This window comes from Desmodus rotundus, chromosome 5 (genome assembly GCF_022682495.2).
Source record: "Desmodus rotundus isolate HL8 chromosome 5, HLdesRot8A.1, whole genome shotgun sequence".
NCBI lineage: Eukaryota > Metazoa > Chordata > Mammalia > Chiroptera > Phyllostomidae > Desmodus > Desmodus rotundus.
The window spans coordinates 24,123,800-24,143,254 of NC_071391.1; the positions used below are offsets into that span (position 1 = coordinate 24,123,800).

At 33.8% G+C, this 19,455-nt stretch overlaps 1 protein-coding gene across 4 annotated transcripts in view; it reads left to right on the forward strand.

The window, feature by feature from the left end:
* The window catches only part of IMMP1L (inner mitochondrial membrane peptidase subunit 1), a 52,783-nt gene that overhangs the window by 11,053 nt on the left and 22,275 nt on the right, over positions 1–19,455 (forward strand). For 3 of the 4 annotated variants that reach the window (XM_024558735.3, XM_024558734.3, XM_024558733.3), the window contains exon 3: positions 18,200–18,333. In XM_024558735.3, the coding sequence (XP_024414503.1) occupies positions 18,229–18,333 (105 nt within the window). In that variant the 5' untranslated portion in view covers positions 18,200–18,228. Of the gene's footprint in view, positions 1–12,639; positions 12,890–18,199; positions 18,334–19,455 lie in introns of all 4 variants that reach the window. The other variant, XM_045194052.2, reaches the window with a different exon arrangement.

Consider the following 19,455-nt stretch of genomic DNA (forward strand, 5'->3'; position numbering starts at 1 on the left):
TGGAAAGAAGGAAAAGTGACAGAAACAACATGAACTAAGCAAGGCCTAACACGGTAACTGATCTTACACTGTTTTAAGAGCCTGGTGCTTTTTTGATAGCCATTTGGAAAGCCTGGGAAATCTACTCCTCAGTAGGATTATGGAGAGTTAGGCATACTGGTTTGTTTCTTCATTGCTAAAATATTGCAATAAACATTTGAAATGTAGACCAAGAAAATAAAATTGTCAGCAAAAGAAAAAAGCCTTTTCTTCCTTCTCTGTAAAAATGTTATTTCAGAAAATACATCATTTTTAACTTTTTTATTGTAAAATAAACATATGAAAACATAAATGCATAGTAAAATGAGTAAGTATAAAGCAGACATCCGTGTTTCCCTAGGTCATTACTGGTATCTCAGATACCCTTGATACAATCCTCCTTTTCTTTAAGAGTAACCAATGTCCTGATATTTATGGTAATTATTTATATAATTTTATCACTTTTATACTATGTATTGCTCAGCAACGTGTACTTTTTCTCTCTAATGTTTATGGGATCATATGTATTCTTTTTTTGCAAACATTTAATTTTTTTTTTTTTTTGGAAAAGGTAAAGTAAGAGAGGGCTGTCTTCAGTGTTCTGGGAAGCCTAGGGATGAGAGGAGTTGTAAGGAATTTAGATGTACCAGCAGTCATGGTGGGATCAAGATGCATGGGGACAGGTCTGTGGTCTTTCAGGGTAAGTGGGAGGCTGGAAAAATGTCTGGGAAGGGACAGCGTTCTTCAGGAAAGGGTGTGGGCTAGGAATGGAAGGCATTATGTTGATGGGGCCTGTCCCAATGCAGTCAGAGAACAGTAGAGAAATCAGGCGAGTTATCTAGTTTGCACTACCCGCAGGTCCTCAAACCTGATACTGTCAAAATCCTTACAGTGTGTCTCTGGGAACACATCTAGGGGCAGAAGCTCAGAGCCCCTTCTGAGAAGAGTTGGTGGAGACTCAGCTGCTGCCACTGCCACTGTTTAGCCTGCTCCATTGCATGATGAAGGGTGGAGGACATTTCCAGTGATATGTGGCCCAGGCCTTGCAGCAGCCTGAAGGGCCAACTGAAGGAGCTTCTTGAGTACTCTTTTGGGGCCATGTCTTTGAAAGTCAAAACTCATGAGTAGAGCCATAGAACGTGGCCTTTATGTTCAGGCTGCCAAAGAGGTCTTGAGGGTTTTGCTTGTGTGTGCTGAACGTAATGAGGACGATGCCCTTGCTGTGCTTGGGCTTCTCTCAGGCCAGGCCATACAGCGGCACCCACTCTCATGGGGGCTCCAGCTGTGCCCCAACTGCAGTACCATCAGGCATGTGTCGCCTTCCAACAGCTGGAACAAGTCCTTGCTTTCCATGGAGGTGCCATTCCCTTTAGCACCAATGGTTAGCAGTCCACTCAGCAGCAGGGTCTCCAAACTTTAGCAAAGAGTTCCTGCGGGGGGGGTGGCAGCTGCTCTCACAGACACAGAAAGGTGGCTGAGGTGGTGGAGCTGAAGTCCAGATCCGAAGACACAACTCATAGTACCTGTTGTGTACTGATCTGAGCCTGGGGACTGTGACTGACTATGCTTCCCTTTGGGCTGGTGCTACCCAGGATGCTGCCTCAGCTCTCAGGTGCTGGCTGGGGTCCCAGGTGGCATGGGACATGGGTGGGCCAGCTGGTGAGAGCCACTGTGTGCAATTATATGTATTCTTTCTTCCTTTACTCAGCATTATGTTTCAAAGATAGTTGCATGTAGTTTTATTTCATTCATTTTCATTATTAGTATTGGATTGGCTGAAAAGTCTGAATGGTTTTTTCCACAAAATAAAAGACACATTTCACTTTCACCAATAACTTTATTGATTTGAATATTTTGAGTATGTTGGCTGTCTCCTGTATAACATTGATTGTTCTCAATTAATGTCTCGATTTGATTGCTATCAACTTCAACTGGTCTTCCCAACCATGGAGCATCATCCAGTGAGAAATCTCTAGCATGATACTTCACAAACCACTTTTTGACATGTTTGATCAGTCACAGCACCTTCTCCATACACTACATAAATCTTTTTTTTGCACTTCAGTGGCATTTTTACCTTTCTTTAAATACTAAAGCGTAATATGCTGAAAATATTGCATATTTTCTTCCACCTTCAGTATTGAAATGGCTACACAAAATTCACCAACTTAGGTATTTTTAAATACACACTGATATGACAGCTGTCCCAATACAACCTAACAGAGTTGTTTTGAATGAAGTTAAAGACAACTAAGCACTTCTAGAGCCATCTTATGGAAAAAACAAATGAGCTTTTTGGCCAACCCCATACATTATTCCTTTGGAATGAATATGACAGTTCATTTATTCCAATGTTGGTGGATGTTTGGGTTGTTTCTACAGTTTCTCTATTATAAATGATATTGCCATGAATATTCTTTTACATTTCATATGTTTTTTATATGTGTCATGTAGAAAAAGTCATATATTTTCAGGTTAAAGAGAATTTATTATAGTGGTATTTTAAATTAATTTAAGTGAATACGTGAGAAATTTATTATATCATGAGAGTAACATTAAATATAGGAAAAGATTATGAAGGGATTATAGTTTCTTTTACTGTAGGCCTTAAATATATGGTAAAGTGGCCTATAATATGTGATAGTTTAAACAAATAGTATACAAATAGATAGTGTAGATATAGCCCTGGCCAGGTGGCACAGTTAGTTGAGTGTCGTCCTATACACCAAAAGGTTGCCTGTTACATCCCTGGTCAGGGTACATACCTAGGTGGAGGGTTTGATTCCCAGTCAGGGAGTATACGAGGGGCAACCGATCGATGTTTCTCACATAGATGCTTCTCTCCTTCTCTCCCCTCCCTGCCCTTCTCTCTAAAATCAATAAGCATGTGCTTGGGTGAGGATAGATGGATAAATAAATATATAGATATAATATAGATATAGACATAGGACCTAATATAGTAACTCTTTTTGTTACTTTATTAGTGGATTTATTGTTTACTGTCATGTCTTATTTTCTGTAACAACTTTACTGATGAAGAAACTAAGGAGGACTGGAGAGATCTAGTCACTTGAACAAGGTCATTTAGCAAGTTGGAGCTAGAAACCAGACCAACCTGTCCACTTGGCAGTTGCAACTTAAAGAAAACAAAGTGAAAAGTGAAATCAGGACATTTTCTTGAGTGTGTCCAGCCGTTCAAGTGGAAAATTTGCCTGACTAGTTTTCAGATATTATCAGATATTCTTTTGACTATTAACCAAGAACTGGCTTGGCATAGGGAATGTTATATTTAAAGCCCCCCAAATGTGTACTTTACTACAGTTCCTCTTTCAAAAGGCAGCCATAGTATATTTTAACTTTGAGAATTTTACTTTGAGTAGCCTCATTCATGGGCTATTGTTGATGAATGGTATGTTTCTCATCTGTTAATTTTGTAGATACGTGAATTTTATCCTTTTATGTGCCAAAATTTGTTCAGTAGGAATATTTTTTAAAAAGGCTTCTAAAATCTAAAATTTACCTTTCTGTTCTTCTAAACAAGACAAACTGAGTATAATTTAAATTCTGTTTTGGTGGCTCAAAGTTCACCTTGTAAACATCAGTCATTTCACAGAATTTATTTGATTTCCTCAGAGACCATTATGCTGTGTAGTTCTCCTAAGCTGTACTAGACTGGTAAACTTTTTGTGTTCTGGGGGCTACTTGTGATTTGTTTTGTTTTGTAAAAGCTTTGTTAAGTAATTCTTCTTTTTTTCTTTTTGCTGTCCATGCATTATATTGACTCTAATATTAAAATCAGCATTTGCCTAACATTATACATTGCTTAGGTTGGAGCTTAAGTATGGTTCTTTCCAATTGACTCGCTGAAAGCCTAGAATGGGTGGCAGCTTTTTAAAGTTTATTTTGGGGTCTGTCTCCAGGCTAGCCAGGTTGTTTGAGAGGACTGAGATTGTTTTACAACTGATTTCTGAATGATTGAAATGAAACATGGATAGCATTGCATATACAAATGCATTCTCATTTAGGGAATAAAAATTATCATGTGCCTCTTCGCTTATGAAACAGATATTGAAACTGGATTTACTTAAGGATTCCTTTATGTAGAAAGTCCAATGGACTTAAGTGGTTATTTTCTTTCTTAAAAAACATTTTATTGTTGTTCAATTACAGTTGTCTGCATTTACCCCCCACTACTCCCCCCCCACCCCAACCAAGCCCACCTCCCTCCCTTGCTTCCACCCCCCTCTTGGTCTTGTCCATGTGTCCTTTATAGTTGCTCCTGAAAACCCTTCCCCCCATTATCCCCTCCTACCTCCCCTCTGATTGTTTTGTTGCTGTCTTTCTGATAATTAGAAAATATTTGATAGGATGAGCAGTTAAATGAAAACAGTGTATTAGGTGACAGTAACTATTGAAAATGGCAGTCATAAAGATTAAACCACCTTTGAAATGATAGCTTTTTAAAGGAAAATATAGAAATAACAGATTTGGTTTCATGATAACATTTAAGTGCTTTAGGAAAATGGGCATTTGAAAGTGAAATGCATTTGAATGCTCACCCAATTATACACTATAGAAAGTGTTTAAAGAAAAAACTGGGGTGGGGAGTATATTAGTTGTTAGATGGCAGGAGATTTTTGGGAGATACACAATTGCTATTCCAGGACAATAGGTATCACTATGATGATTTCCTGTATCATACAGGTGTTTTTAAATTTGAAAATTCGTTTGCTTTTAAATTTAAAATATCAACAAATTTTGCATGTGCATTTAGGGAAAAAGAAACAAAGGGCTTCATGTAGATTTTTGCAATGAGAACATCTTTGCTTTATAAATAAAATATCTTAGAGGTCCAAAGAGAGGCATAGCTTTTTCTAGGACACATCTGAGGTCCGTATGTGGTGGAAGTGCAAAATGACACAACCTGTATAAATTGGCAACTTCCAGAAAAAGGACAATGAATTTACACATTTGTCTCAGTACCAGTTATGGGAATGTTTTACAGATACACTTGTGTATTTGAAATATAACATATATAGGAGTTTTAATTGTAGCTTTTTTTTTTTTGTAGTAGCAAACTATTGGAAACACCCCTAATGTCTACCAGTAGGGTACTTGTTAAATCATCTGTGGCATATGTATACTCTACAGCTGTAAAAAAAAGAAAGGATGTTCTTTATATGCAGATTTTTAAAGTTTTCAAACAGTGTATTGTAAACTACTTTTTGTTTGAAAGGGAGGGGAATATAAATTCATATTTAGAGATGCTCATATTTACATAAAGGAATCTGGAAGAGTATTACAAAATCTAAATATTGTGTGTGGATGGGTGAGGAAAACAGTAGATGGGACTTTTACTGTATGTCTTTTAGATTGTTTTATTTATTTATTTATTTATTTATTTGGTTTGGAAAAAGACTTTTATTTAGGGTTAGTTTAATGATAGAGTGTAGGGTTGAGAACTAAGCGGAAGTTGAAGTCCTGGGTACTTCTACACATGAGAAGGTTAGTAGACAAAGGTAGAGACAGTGTTAGTTTTCAGTGTAAGCTTTAGATGACAGCTGAAACTTACTACTGCATTACACTTGGTGTACTGTGATTTCTTTTTTATAACATCAGAACTGCAGTTATTCTTTTTTTAAGTGATATTTAAAATTGTTTATTGTTGTTCATTTACAGTTGCCCTGCCTTTTTCCCCATTACTCACCCCTACCCCATTACCCTCCTACTCCCACAGTTGGCCCCCCTACTGTGGGAGTAGGTGGGTAACACCCTTGCTGTGCCCATGAGTCCCCTATTCCTGTTCCTTTGCTTGCCGCTTCCTCTTCTTTCCCCCACTACTCCCCCTTCACTCTGGTCACTGTCAGTTTGTTCTTTATTTCAATGTCTGTGGTTCTGTTTTGCCCATTTGTTTTGTTAATTAGGTTCCACTTATAGGTGAGATTATATGGTATTTGTCTTCCACCACCTGGCTAATTTCACTTAACATAATGCTCTTCAGTTCCATCCATGCTGTCTTGAAGTGTAGGAGTCCTTTCTTTCTGCTGTGTAGTATTTTTGAATGTGTGAATGTGTTGTTATAGTTTTACTGCTTTACTCCCAGAGTTTGGCAAATAGTAAGCACTGAAAAAATATTCATTATATAAATGAACTCTATAACTTTTTGATGATTTTTTAAATCTTATTTCTTAAAGTATCTTTTTGATATGAGAAAAACAGAATTGTAAGTTATATATTGATTCCAGTATGGAAATAGGGAAAATATTTAAGTGGGATGCCGTGAGTAGCATGGATTAGTTTATCATATTATCATGAAGTTTCATTTTATTGGTATAATATTGATATTAAAGAATGTTTATATTTTCTTTACCTGCATTGAAAAATAATAAAAGTTTTCAAGAGATTCCTATTAAATTAGGTAATAAGCTTTCATAATTAACAAATAAAATCTTACAAAATTTGAGGGCAAGGAGGAAATGGCAAACATATATTCTTGATACTGCCTTTTTTCTGTGCTACTTTTCCCACGTAAGAACAAAATTTCAATCCTGAGACTATTTTAGGAGCTGTTGTAACAGTAGCAACAGCAGCAGCAGAAGCTACTCCTGACACAAAAGCCAGATCTCTGAAAATATGGTATTATAGGTTGAGGAATGGGGAAAGGTAATAGGGTAAAGGGATGTTGCTCCTCAGCTGTTGAGATGAAAATGTGATTATTCAAATAAGTAGTATTAGAACCTTTAGTTTTTTGTTCCGAAATGTCTTATGATGAGAATTTTGACGACCCCTGTATATCTCTGTATTTGTGTGTAAAACTGCCTTTTTAAAGAAAGCTCTATATACAAAAAATGCACGTATTGTAAGTGGATCGCTCAATGAATTTTTTAGAAGCCAAATAACCCCATGTAACCACACACAGATAAAAGAGATTATCAGCACCCAGAAGACACCTTCATGTTCCCTCCATGTGCTAGAATAACCACTATCTTAACTTTGAGTAGCATTGTCTTGTTTGTTTCTGTATTTTATATGTAGAATTTCACAGTCTTATTTTATTTTTTTATTTGCTCAACTTTATTTCTTGAGATTTGCTTACATTGTTGCATGTACTTGTTCTTTGTTCATTGCTGCATTTTATTATATGACCATTTCACAACTATTTTTTTAATCCATTTTGTCAATTGACATTTGGGTGGTTTCTATATAATGCTACTATAAGCTTTCTAATACATATCTTGGCTTTTATGTTTCATTTGAGGATATATCTAGGAGCAAGACTACTGGATTTTAGGTGTATATATGTCCAACTTTAGTCGATAGTGCCAGTTTTCTTACATGGTTGTACTAGTTTACATTCATATGAGAGTTCTCGTTTCTCCAGGTCTTTGTCAATACTAGATCCTTTTCCCCACCTCCCTTTTTTTAATTTAGATTCTGGTGTGTATAAGTAGTAAACCATTATTGTTTTACTTTCTAGTTGATGATTAATGAAGTTTAGCATCTTTTCATATGTATATTACCTATTTTTTAATTCTCTCTTGAAGTACCTGTTCATTTCTTTTGCCTACTTTTCTGTTGGGCTGTCTTTTTCTTTGATTTGTAGATGTTCTTTATATATTTGGAGTATGAATCCTTCATTGAAAATAGGTATTGCAAACCTTTTTCCTACTCTGAGGTTTGCCCTTTCAACCTATTAATAGTCCTTTGGATGAACAGATAATTATGACTTTAAAGTAGTCTAGTTTGTCATTTATGTTTAGTGCTTTTTGCATCTTGTTTAAGAAATATTTGTCTACTCCAACGATGTTCTGGGTTTTTGTCTTAAAGTGTTACTGTTTTACCTTTTCAGATCTGCAATTTTAGACTGTATTTTCATGTTAGGCAATTTTGCTCTGCTTTTTAGACTCAAAAATCTGTATCTTTAGACAGAAAAATGAGGTAGATTTATGTTAATGACCATAATTATGTGCTTTTTACAAAATACCCCTTAAGAAAACAGTGTGTGTATCTATGTTGGCTTCAACTGCAGCTTTAATGTACTGCTTTGTTTGTGTTGTTTGCCTTTAAGAAGAGTCTACTAGATTGTTCAGGGAGGGATTTCTGGGGTGGGAAAACAAATGTTATGATTTTCAATATTTTTAATAATACCAGCATTCATAAAAGTGTTTATCCATGAAATATAAAATGTGGGGAAATATTTACAGGTGCAATCCCAGTTGCCTCATTTTACTCTGTTAAAGTTTAGGATATTTAATTGAGGGGAAAATTAGGTTTTAATTTTTAAAAAAAATTTTGTTGTTGTTCGATTACAGTTTTCTGCCTTTTCCCCCCACCCCAGCCCAACCACCAGCCCTCCCCACTTCCCTCCCATTTCCAACCCCCCCACCCCCGTTATTATCCATGTGTCCTTTAAAATTGTTCCTATAAACCCTTCACCCTTTTCCCCTGAAATTCCCTCCCCTCTCCCCTCTGGTCACTGTCAGCCTGTTCTTAATTTCAGTGTCTTTGGTTATATTTTGCTTGTTTGTTTTGTTGATTAGGTTCCTGTTAAAGGTGAGATCATATGGTATTTGTCTTTACCGCCTGGCTTATTTCACTTAGCATAATGCTCTCCAGTTCCATCCATGCCGTTGCAAAGGGTAGAGGTTTTAAGTTTTGAGTAGGTTTTCCTGTGAGCATCCATTTGTGTACAAGTTATGAACTTTCATAAGGCCTTCAGTGATACTTTTTATTATTCAGAAACATATGAGACATGTTCTGATTCTGTGCTATTATATATTTGTAGTGCAGAAAAGTGTTTTTATATTTCTTGGTATTTTAGTTTTTATCTTGTCAGTAATGTATATTATTAACTTATTGTATTATGTAATTTTACATTTATATTTCTTAATGAGAGCAATTGCCTATCTAAAAATGTGTTTTATCTCTGATCACAGTGCTGAAATTACAGTAAGGTGACTGTACTTGACTCTCAGCTAAGCACTTAGATATTTTTCACTTGTCATCTACATTTCTTAGTTTAAATCATCAAATTAAATGATATTTTATCTTGGCTTTTATTTTAATTCATGCATTTAAAAACTAAAATTCAGATAAAAGATAGTTTCAAAATAAATTCAGTATATTATTTATGAGTGGAGCAACACATTAACATTGGGTTCACAATAGATCATATCGCTTTTATTCCATCTTACAAGCTTAGCAGCACAAACAGAATAATCAACATATTATTTGGCTGTCATCTGCTGAACAGAAACCAGAGATCACAAGGAGGTTTTCCCTAGCTGCGGTGATGGCCTTTTTGTTCCAAGCCCCCATCTGGGAGGGCCATGGTGTGTTATCATATGGAACGCGGGGTTTTCTGTAATCTGCTTAGCTGCACTGCAGTTTGAATCTTCATTCCATGTTTGTGTAATTTATAATTTTAATGAGACCATGGCTCTTGTGGGCTTTGAAATATATTAAAAGCTCTTTTGTGCATATGCTTTTGTTCTTGCTTAATAGGCTCAGTGTATTTAAAACTGATGAATTTTTATTCATGAATTTGGATGTCTGGGGATTAACTTAGACTGAATATCATTGCTCTCATATATTGATGGTTAGAAAGTTTTTTGTATTGTTATTATTTTGTTTTTATGTGATTGTGTGCCTGTGTATATGTGATATTTGTAACCAGAAAAGGAAAGAAACACATGATTTTAAAAGGGTAGGAAAAAGAGGCATGGCTAGATTATAAAGGACTGACTTAGATATTGTCCATTTTATTTCTTGATTCTTATATTTCACCTTTAGCCTTAGTATTTTAGATAAATATTATAAGGGAATAATTATGAAAAGCAATTTTTAAATGAGTTAAATATTTACATACTGTTATTTATATTGAATATTCCAGTGTTTCACAGAGACAGACCTTGTATTTTAATTGTATAATATCAATTTTCTGTGGTCATGCTAAATCTGCCATTAACTTCCTTAAATTAAATTATGTATATATTTTATATTTTAACTCTTTACAGTTTTCCTTCTTTCTGTAAAACTCTCTGTTAATGAATTTTTTTAAACCTACATTGATGGGTAATGAGAAGACTAATGGAGAAGCAGCTTTCTAATAATTAATAAAATGGACCTTTTGCTAACTTTTTATTATGCTAAAATTCTGAAATAAATGCTTCAAATCTCTATAGTTAATTGCTTATGATACATTTTTAAACTTTGAACATAAATACTTATACAGCACCTTAGAAAAAACTCATGATTTTGCTAGATCCAGACATGCTTTTTGAAGTTGCTGTCTTTCGGACTCAATAGTCCTTACCAGTCTTTTATGAAGTTGCCCAAGGTGAACTTTTTCTAAAAGCCTATACTTACTGGACTAAAACGTTTTTGTAAGTATGAAACATTATTCATTTTTGGTACATGATGGTCAGCAATTTGGCTGGTCCCTTCTTCTTTGTTACTACCCTACAGCTAGAAATATGAAATAGACAAAAATGATTGCTTTTTGTTCCTTCTTTACCATGCTTATCTATCAGATTATGGAGTAATGTTCGTTCTTCCATAATAACTCTCTGCTTTAGTTTCTGTCCAGATGAAATATGAGTCATATATATATATATATATATGCATATATATTTATTTAACCCACTATATCTAGATTGTTATATTTTCAACATATAATCAATATAAAATATTTTACTTTTCCTTTGTATTAAGTCTTCAAAGTCAAGTGTATATTTTATCCTTATAATACCTCTCAGTTTGGACTAGTCACATTTCAAGTGCTTAATAGCCATATGTAGCTAGTGGCTACTTTATTGAACAGTGTAGCTCTAAAGTATACATATAAATGTCATAACAGAAATATGTGGGTTTTTTGCATCCCTCATTATTTTTCTAGTAACATCCTAATCAAGGTAATCAAAGAGTATTCATGTGCTATGTAGTTGAAGTTACACACAGTGTTTTTTGTAGCTCTACCATTTAACTCTATTGGTATACATCTGCCTTTTTAACATACAGAATCAGAATTTTGTCACTGACTCCTTAGTACTTAGCAGAGATTGTATAGCTATGCTTATGGATACTCTGATGATAGAGAGATAATAGCTAATATAAGGAATGCAGTATGTTCCTTAGCAATTGTGGGCAAATAGAACTTGTCAAATAAGCCCTATTTCAAGTATACCAAGGAGCTTAGTTTTACAAGAATGGCATGTCAAATCTTAGTACTTTTTTAAAAAATATAAACTTGAGAATTCCTCTTTGCTTTCTTAGAACTATTCTCTATCAGTGTTCATGTCAATGACATTAATGTCTCTTTTCATATGTTTACTAAGAGCTGGTATAGCTTTAAACTTAGAAGAAAAAAGCTGAACGTAAAGTATTGTTTTCTACATATCTCTAGGGTTCTATGCATTTTACGTGTTCTGTATATATTCCAATATAAGGAGAAGTTATTTCACTAAGTACTTCAGAAACATATAGTTAAGAATTCTAAAACCTTGAGTTATAATTGATTTGAATTGATTCAAGTATCTGAAAGTATAAAATGATCAAGGTGCTTTATATAAAGCACTACTTCTGTACTTTATGAAAAGTAGAGATCTTCTTGTATGTAATTGACTTTTTTGCTCATGTATGGTTTAGAGAGAAAAATGATATGCTCATGAGATCTCTGAATTCTTCATATTTTCTAAATTTTGAGGGAATTGAGCTTATTCATATGTAATCTAATTTACACAGCTATTGGCTGATGCATGTTGTATTCTTTTAATCACTTAAATTTTTATTGACTTCTCTCTGTGACTTCTGCATTTAAAGTGTTGGCACAAAATGTTAGGCTGTTCTTTAAACAATACCTCTAGTTTCTTGGAGCTGATAAATCCATCCATTGATTTCCTAATTTTATTATGTACACAGTGAATTGTAATCCAAGATTACAGCAAACAAGATGTTAATTTTGAGCCATAATCTATGTACATTTCAATTACAGAGCATGATTGTTATAGAAGCACGGAATAAAAAGGAGTAACATTTGTGCTATCCTCACAGGAGCTGTCAATAAAAGATGTAATAGGGGATTTAGGAATCTGGAAATGGCCAACTAATTTATGTGAATCTATTTTATTTCAGCTAGAAAGACCAAGCTCTTTTTCGTCTGTACTGCGTATTGCAGAGCACAGGCTGGCTATAGAAAACCAGGCGGCTGCATATGGATAGTCCCTTGATATCATTCACTTGCTGTGTAATCTTATTATGCAAAGTTCTAATCTTCACCTAGAATGAATGCCTCTGGGTCAGAATATAGTCATATCAGGGTTTTTGAGGTCATGTTTTGTGATCCTTAGCTTATTCTCCTAAGTAGGGCTGGGATTTAAAGGGTATTCCCCAGACGCTGGCAAAGATAGACAGCAGAACCTGCTGCCTTTTTGGAAGACAAGACCAACATGAGGTCCCTGGTAGGATTAAACTTGATTTGTAGCTGTAGGATTTTTTAACAGATGTATTATTGGACAGGGAATAAGGGGCCACCAGCACAGCAAAATTGAATCACCACTGGCATTCTCAGGGCGTTTGCTGCCTGCTAAAACAGCAGCTGCATGTGGATTTGACTTCTTTCAGGTGAAGCGACTTCCAGTCATTTGGAAAGGATGGGATGAAAAGGAACCTTGGTGATAATTTTGATGTCTGCAAGATTTAGTACCAGTGTAATGGGATTATCGGTAACACCTTCACTGCAGAAAAAGCCACCTGGCGCTATAACTGGCAGCGACTGAGAACTAATCCTTTCCCATCTCTTGGATGTCATTCATGAAGCTGAAAGCGATTTCTGTCCTAACTGTGATTAATTTTATAAACAACAAAAAATCAGGTGATCAAGGCAAAGAAAATGCTTTTTATTAATTATTTAAAATATGGAGCCTTAGCTATTTGACTTATAAAATATGTAAGGCATGTAAACTATAAACTATGTGTGACTTAATATTTATTTAAATGTTCAATTTGAAAAGTTGATTAATAATGTCTTATAGTTTTTTATTTGAGTGATGTATATTTGCTATTGCTGAAGATTTATATTTGAGATGAAATATTAAATATCTTAATGTTTTGGATATAAAACCATTATCAGTAAATTAAATAAAATATTTATAGGTATAAGGAATTGGAGTGCTTTGCTTTGTCATACACTTTACCTGTTTACGACTGCTTTGATTCCTGCTATTTAAATATTTTTAGTAAGTAAAATATTAAATGATGTAAGATATATAGACATATTTTTCATAATTATGGTAATGCTTGCTTATACTGTTGACAAAAAGGGCTTTTTGTGAGAGTGTAGGGTCTTAATATGTAAAAGTCCTAAAATAATATTAATACTGAACAGACTTATTTTTTTTTTAATCAGAAATTCTTAGTCAAAGTTTTCCTTTAGAAAATGGGGTTTAGTTATTCGCTTTGGAATCATGTATTAGTTAATTGGGGTTTATTTTTTTAAGCATTTTATTTCAACTAAAAACTTTATCAAGTACTTTGTTTAGAGATGTTCATTATTTTAATATTTTTCTCTTCCACGGTCCAGAATAAACTGAGCGAAAATGAAGTGAAATTATCCCATCAGTCACCCAAACAGTATGCAGCAAAACTGCCGAGACTAGAAAAGATAATTAGTGTTGTCACTGTTACGATCCTAGAGTACTTACTTTTAAAATATTTATTCATAGAACTTGATTTTTATCTTACTGTGTTTTCTTATTAGTAGCTTTGTCTTTAAAAATAGATTAGAAAACCTCGATCATGTTTTAAAACTCTAAAATCTTAACTAAATATAGGTGACAATTATTTTTTGAAATTATAAGAGTAACTAAAATATAATCATCCACTATGTATAATACAGTGATTTATTTATAGCGTCTGTTTACATGTAGTACATTTTATATTTTTCATGTGAAATCTTTATTAGGAAAATCAATAAATGAAATATAATAAAGTTTATATAGAGCTCTTTGGTCAGACCTACCTAGCAAACTTGTCATTCTTCATGGATTTTGTTTTAATGGGATCCAAGCTATTATATTCCAAAATGTGTTTCTTTATTTGTTGTCATATTTAAAATGAATTAATGAGAAAACTTAATATTTTTAGTGAACTGCATTATGTTAATTTATAAAGGATTTTTTTAGTCTTCTAATAGTATTTTTGCTATTGGAAAGACTGTTTACTTAAAATTCTATTATCATAATGAAAAGATCTATGAAATAAGTAGTCTAAAATCTTTCTATTGGCCCTGAACAGGTACCTCAGTTGGTTAGAGCACTGTCCCAATACTCCAAAGTTGTGTGTTCCATACCCGGTCAGGGCTCATACAAGAAACAACCAATGAATGCGTAAGAAAGAACAACAAATCCATGTTTCTCTCTCCTTCTCTCTCTCAAATCAATAAATAAAATCTTTCTTTTATCCTCATAATATAATTACTTTTACTTTAAAATATTTGGCTTATGTGTAGTTTCAAATTATTTTGCCTGGCAGTGTATTTCCTCAGGTTAACTTTCTAAGGTAGTTAACGGTATTATATACCTATTTTTTTAAAAGTAGCTTTCCTTTCAAAACAAAATTTGTCTCAAAGCTTTTATTAAACATGGTTGCGGTGTACTTTTCTACTTTTTATTCACTTGGGTATTAAATGGCTCTGGAGAGTGTTTTTTCCTTCTCCATCCTGGGTATTATTCTTATTTGATTAGAGATGGTTATTTCATTTGGAAAGTCCCAAATAAACTCATCCTAATGAAATTCATTATAAACATAAAGTCTTTTCAATGATACACATTCTTTTCAGATAAATAGAGGTCACTTGACTTTAATACCTTATTGATAACATAAGAAATTTTGCTTATCTTTAAAAACCACAAATACTAACTTAATCTGTTACCATATTTTGTCGTGTGTAATGTGCACCCATGTTTTTGGCCAAACTTCCAGGAAAAAAAATCTTTCATTTTACAGTACAGAGAAACAGAATTAGCACTACCCATGTATAATGCACATCCTATTTCTCCCTCAAAAATTTGGGCAAAAAAGGTGCACATTATACAAGGCAAAATATGGTACATAGTGACTCATGATAATGTCAGTAAGAGTTAAGGGAGGTATTTTTAGAGATAAGAGAAAGAGATAAAGGGTAAGAGAGACTAGAAGAAAATTTTTTATTTTAAAGAAAGGAGTAAGTCAGGTGTAACAAAATAGCAGGGTGTGAATCATATCAATTCTTGATTAAGAGATGATAAACTCCTTTTTTCTCTTCTGGTAATGTATGAGACCTAGTATCATTCATTCATGAGAGCCATTCCTGAACTGTAGACTGGCACACTGACCGCTAGTCAGTGATGATGCTAAATGATACTTCTTCCATTTTAGTGCGTGTCCTTCAACGACTGCTCGTACAACTCGTATATTGTCCTGAAACACATGGGTTATACAGCCTTTGGGGCATTATAGTGGATGAATGAAATGATTTTTGGTATTTCACTGTTTGGAGGCTGGTACCTGATTACATTAAAAGTAGTGACTGTTCATGCTTTCTAAACATAAAAATGTGTTTTGGTTTTTGGTCTATGTAAAAACTTCAGAAAATGACATTGGGTTTTAAAATTACTGAAATATTAGCATTATAAAATTTAATGATAATTTATAGAGTTATCTTCAGTTAACATTCAGTTTAAAATAGTGGTTAAATTTTGTCAAATTTCTGTAAGTGTTTAATATAGCTCAATGGTCTCAAATAATAGCACAAAGTTTTTTACTAGCCTTCCTTTCTGGGAGCTTATTAACACTACAGATTCTGCAGCCTTGCTCCTGCAGATTGTCATTCTTTAGCTCTCTGATGGGAGCCTGGGAATTTGGATTTTGAATTCAGTTCTCAGGTTATTTTGATGCTGCAGTCACATTTAAAACACTATTTAAACCTTGAAGTGATGGCAATGATTTCCTCTGGGAATGACTCAAAATAAATAGGTTTAAATATTGTAAAATCTTCATAGATTATGGGGATCAGAGCTCCTTGAATTTGCAGTTCTAGAAAGTAAAAAAAAATACCCTCTGCACAAGTCTTAGAGTAGATTTAACATTACAGGTCTGAACAATTCATGAGCAGCCCTGAAGGTGATTTTGAAATGGCAGGATTTTGAATTGCTCTGATAGAGAGGCTGCTGTGTGAGTGAATTATTTAGTTATTGAGCAGAGCACATCACTCAGCATCCGTGTCTTAATGAGTCTTTGTTGTTCTCTCCTTGCTAGTCATAATAACGTCCATTCGGGGTCTGAAATGGACATATATCTCTCAGTTATTTTATGTGTGTCTTTACAGGAGAAATAGTATTTTGCCTAGGTAACTCTTGAATTTGAGAAATCATGGTAGTCTCAGGAATGTCCTAAGTCTGCTGCTTTTTTCTCGTCCAATTGAAGATACATGTAGCAAAACTATGATATGGGATTTGTCTTCTGCTTCACATCTACTTCTCTCTCCTCACCTTTTCTTAATGTGAAGATTTCTTTAAATGTTAATATAGTGACTAATTGTTCCTCTCATTAAAAGAAAAACATTATATTAATCAATTTGGCTGCTTATAATCTAAAATGAATGAATTTCTGTAAATTAGTTTTCTCAATTAACATTGACATTGCATTTTTTTCCTATTTCTGAGACAAAATGCTTTATCCTCTTTTAAAGGAATTACAGCCCTGACTGGTGTGGCTCAGTGGGTTAGGCATTGTCCCACAAACCTAAAGGTCAGGGAACATGCCTAGCCTGCCGGCCAGGTCCCGGGTTGGGGGCATGCTAGAGGCAGCCAATCCATGCTTCTCTTGCACATTGATGTTGCTCGCGCTCTTTCTTCCTCCATTCCCCTCTCTAAAAATAAATAAATAAAATCTTAAAAGATAAATAAATAAAAGGTATTCCAGAACTGAACAATCCTGTGAATGTTTGCTTTGTGGCTTAGGGTATTGTGAAATCACTTCACCAATGTCAAAAGATGGATAGATCTAAATCAAGCTTAGGCTTGATTCTAGAAACTATTCTAGAAACTATCCTAGAAATGGATAGTTCCTATTGGATAGTCTGGCTACTGATGGAGAAATGTCTAGTTTCTAGTGTTCACTCTGCTTGATCTTTTTAGCTAGTTTTAACATCATTCCAATCTCTCTCATTCGCATGCCTATTTTATAGTTTCCAACACATTTGTTTTGAGTGGCAGTAGAGAATAGTAGTGGATTTTAGAGTCCAGCTGCCTCATTTTGAGTTCTGACTGTTGCCTGTGAATTGCGTGATTTTGAATACTTCTTAACCTCTCTCTCCCTCAGTTTCTTTATGTATAAATAAGATACATAAGTTATCATAGGGTTATTATAAGAATTAAATATGTTGATGTAATTAGAACAGTGCCCAACACATAGAAAGAGCTACTATTTAAGTATTTGCTGTTATTGTCATTGCTGTTACTTTGGTTGGTGTTTGAGGATTTTTTATGTGTTTTGAAAGAAGCCATTATCACCTACATTCCAAATTGTGTTTTCTAACTTTATGCTAGGAAGTTAGAAAACTGAATGTAACTTTATAATTTACAAAGCACTTTTATATGTTATTGAATTTGATTCTCAGATCCATTCTGTGAGATACTTCCATTTTATGAAGGCCCAGAGAAGTAATTAATTGGCAATCACATAAATTAATAAAAGAGGCAATTTAATACTTGAATTTCCAAATACCTATTCTAGTGCTTTCTCCTTTATATCCTATCATACTACAAGAACTGCTGTGGTATAGCAGGGAACAATATGAAAAACTATTATTAGTACTTTGAAAGAGTTAATATCTTTCCACAGGTCTCTGCCTTTCATAGGATGTGAAAGGGGACAGACAAGTTCAGAATCTAGTAGTTATCTAGTTCATATATAAACCCAGTGATAATTGGATATAATTTTTTTTCAGTGCATCAAAATACTAAGTGGCTGTAATTTGTCATTTAAAATATCTTTAGCAGAAATGAAAATAAGCTGTTGCTTTTTTGCATCAAACTGTACATTTAGCACATTCTGGGTGATTATAAAATATTTTACAATAGAGCTATTTCTTAAGTGTTTAAAAATAGTGGTGTTCATGAAACTTTTTAAAATTTACCATCAGGCCAGTGGTGACAGAGTCTACATAGAACTATGCTTCGTGATATTCTGGGAAAAACCTTTCGACTTGTTGGCTATACTATCCAGTATGGCTGCATAGCTCATTGTGCTTTTGAATACGTTGGTGGTGTTGTCATGGTAAGTTTTTACATTCAAGAAAATAATCATTTTAAATGTATATTTTTAAATTGAAGGAAAATGAGTTTTCTCCTTTATTATAATTGAAGTTATTGATTTAATGAATAAAGTTTGACTTAAAACATAGTATCTTTGTAAATTTTGGATGTAAGAGACTGTATTTGTGTTCTGTTTCTGACAAAGCACAAAAGACCCTATTAGTACTCTAAGAATAATAGTTTCTACCATATATTTAATGCTAAAATGTTCCAGTATATAATTATTAACACATTTAATTTTTATACTCTTTGACATACTTATTAGAAATCCACTATACATATGATGAGACATATGAAGCTCAGAAAGCTTAAGTAACTTGCCCTAGGTCCCAGAGTTACTAAGTAGACTTGGAATTTTAATACAGATTTCTCCAGTTTTCAAAACACCTACTCTTAACCATTGCATATAACTGTCATTAAAATAAATGATTATTCTCCCTCATGTCAGTATTAAAATGTTGATGCTCCCCACAAATGATTTTTTAAAAATATTGCATGATGAATCTGTCAACCATGACTGTGCTAACCTTTTGTCATATAAATGAAATCATTGATTGAATGTCAAGTCAGTGGGGTCTTTTGTTGATGTTGCTGTTTTTATCAGGTTTACCCTAAAAGATTCAGTCATACAATCTCAAGTTGAGCTGGAGTAATGCAAATAAATGTATTTAACTGCAACTCCCCTCTGTGATTTTTTAAATTTTCAGTGGGCTACAGAGGTAGTAAACATAAACTTTCATTGTTTTCTTTATTATTTTCTGCCTGGATAGGAAGATTTGAGTAAAAATTATTTACATGTAAGTGGAGTAATAGAGACTGTTGTATTTAGACTTTTTAAGGTAACAATGATCATTTATTACAGTTTTGAGGTGTATATGGAGATTATCTTTTAAGGCATACTAATGTGAAGTCTTAAAGTATATCTTATTATGCCAGTATTTTTCAGTATAAAATATGTTATAGCCCCATCAACGAGTAAGCTGTCCTCTTAGAAGAGAAGGAAAGGTATCAGCTCATTGAGAATAATATGAAACCATCTAATAAATCACCGTCATGGGCACTCAATATTTGACAATAGTAATAA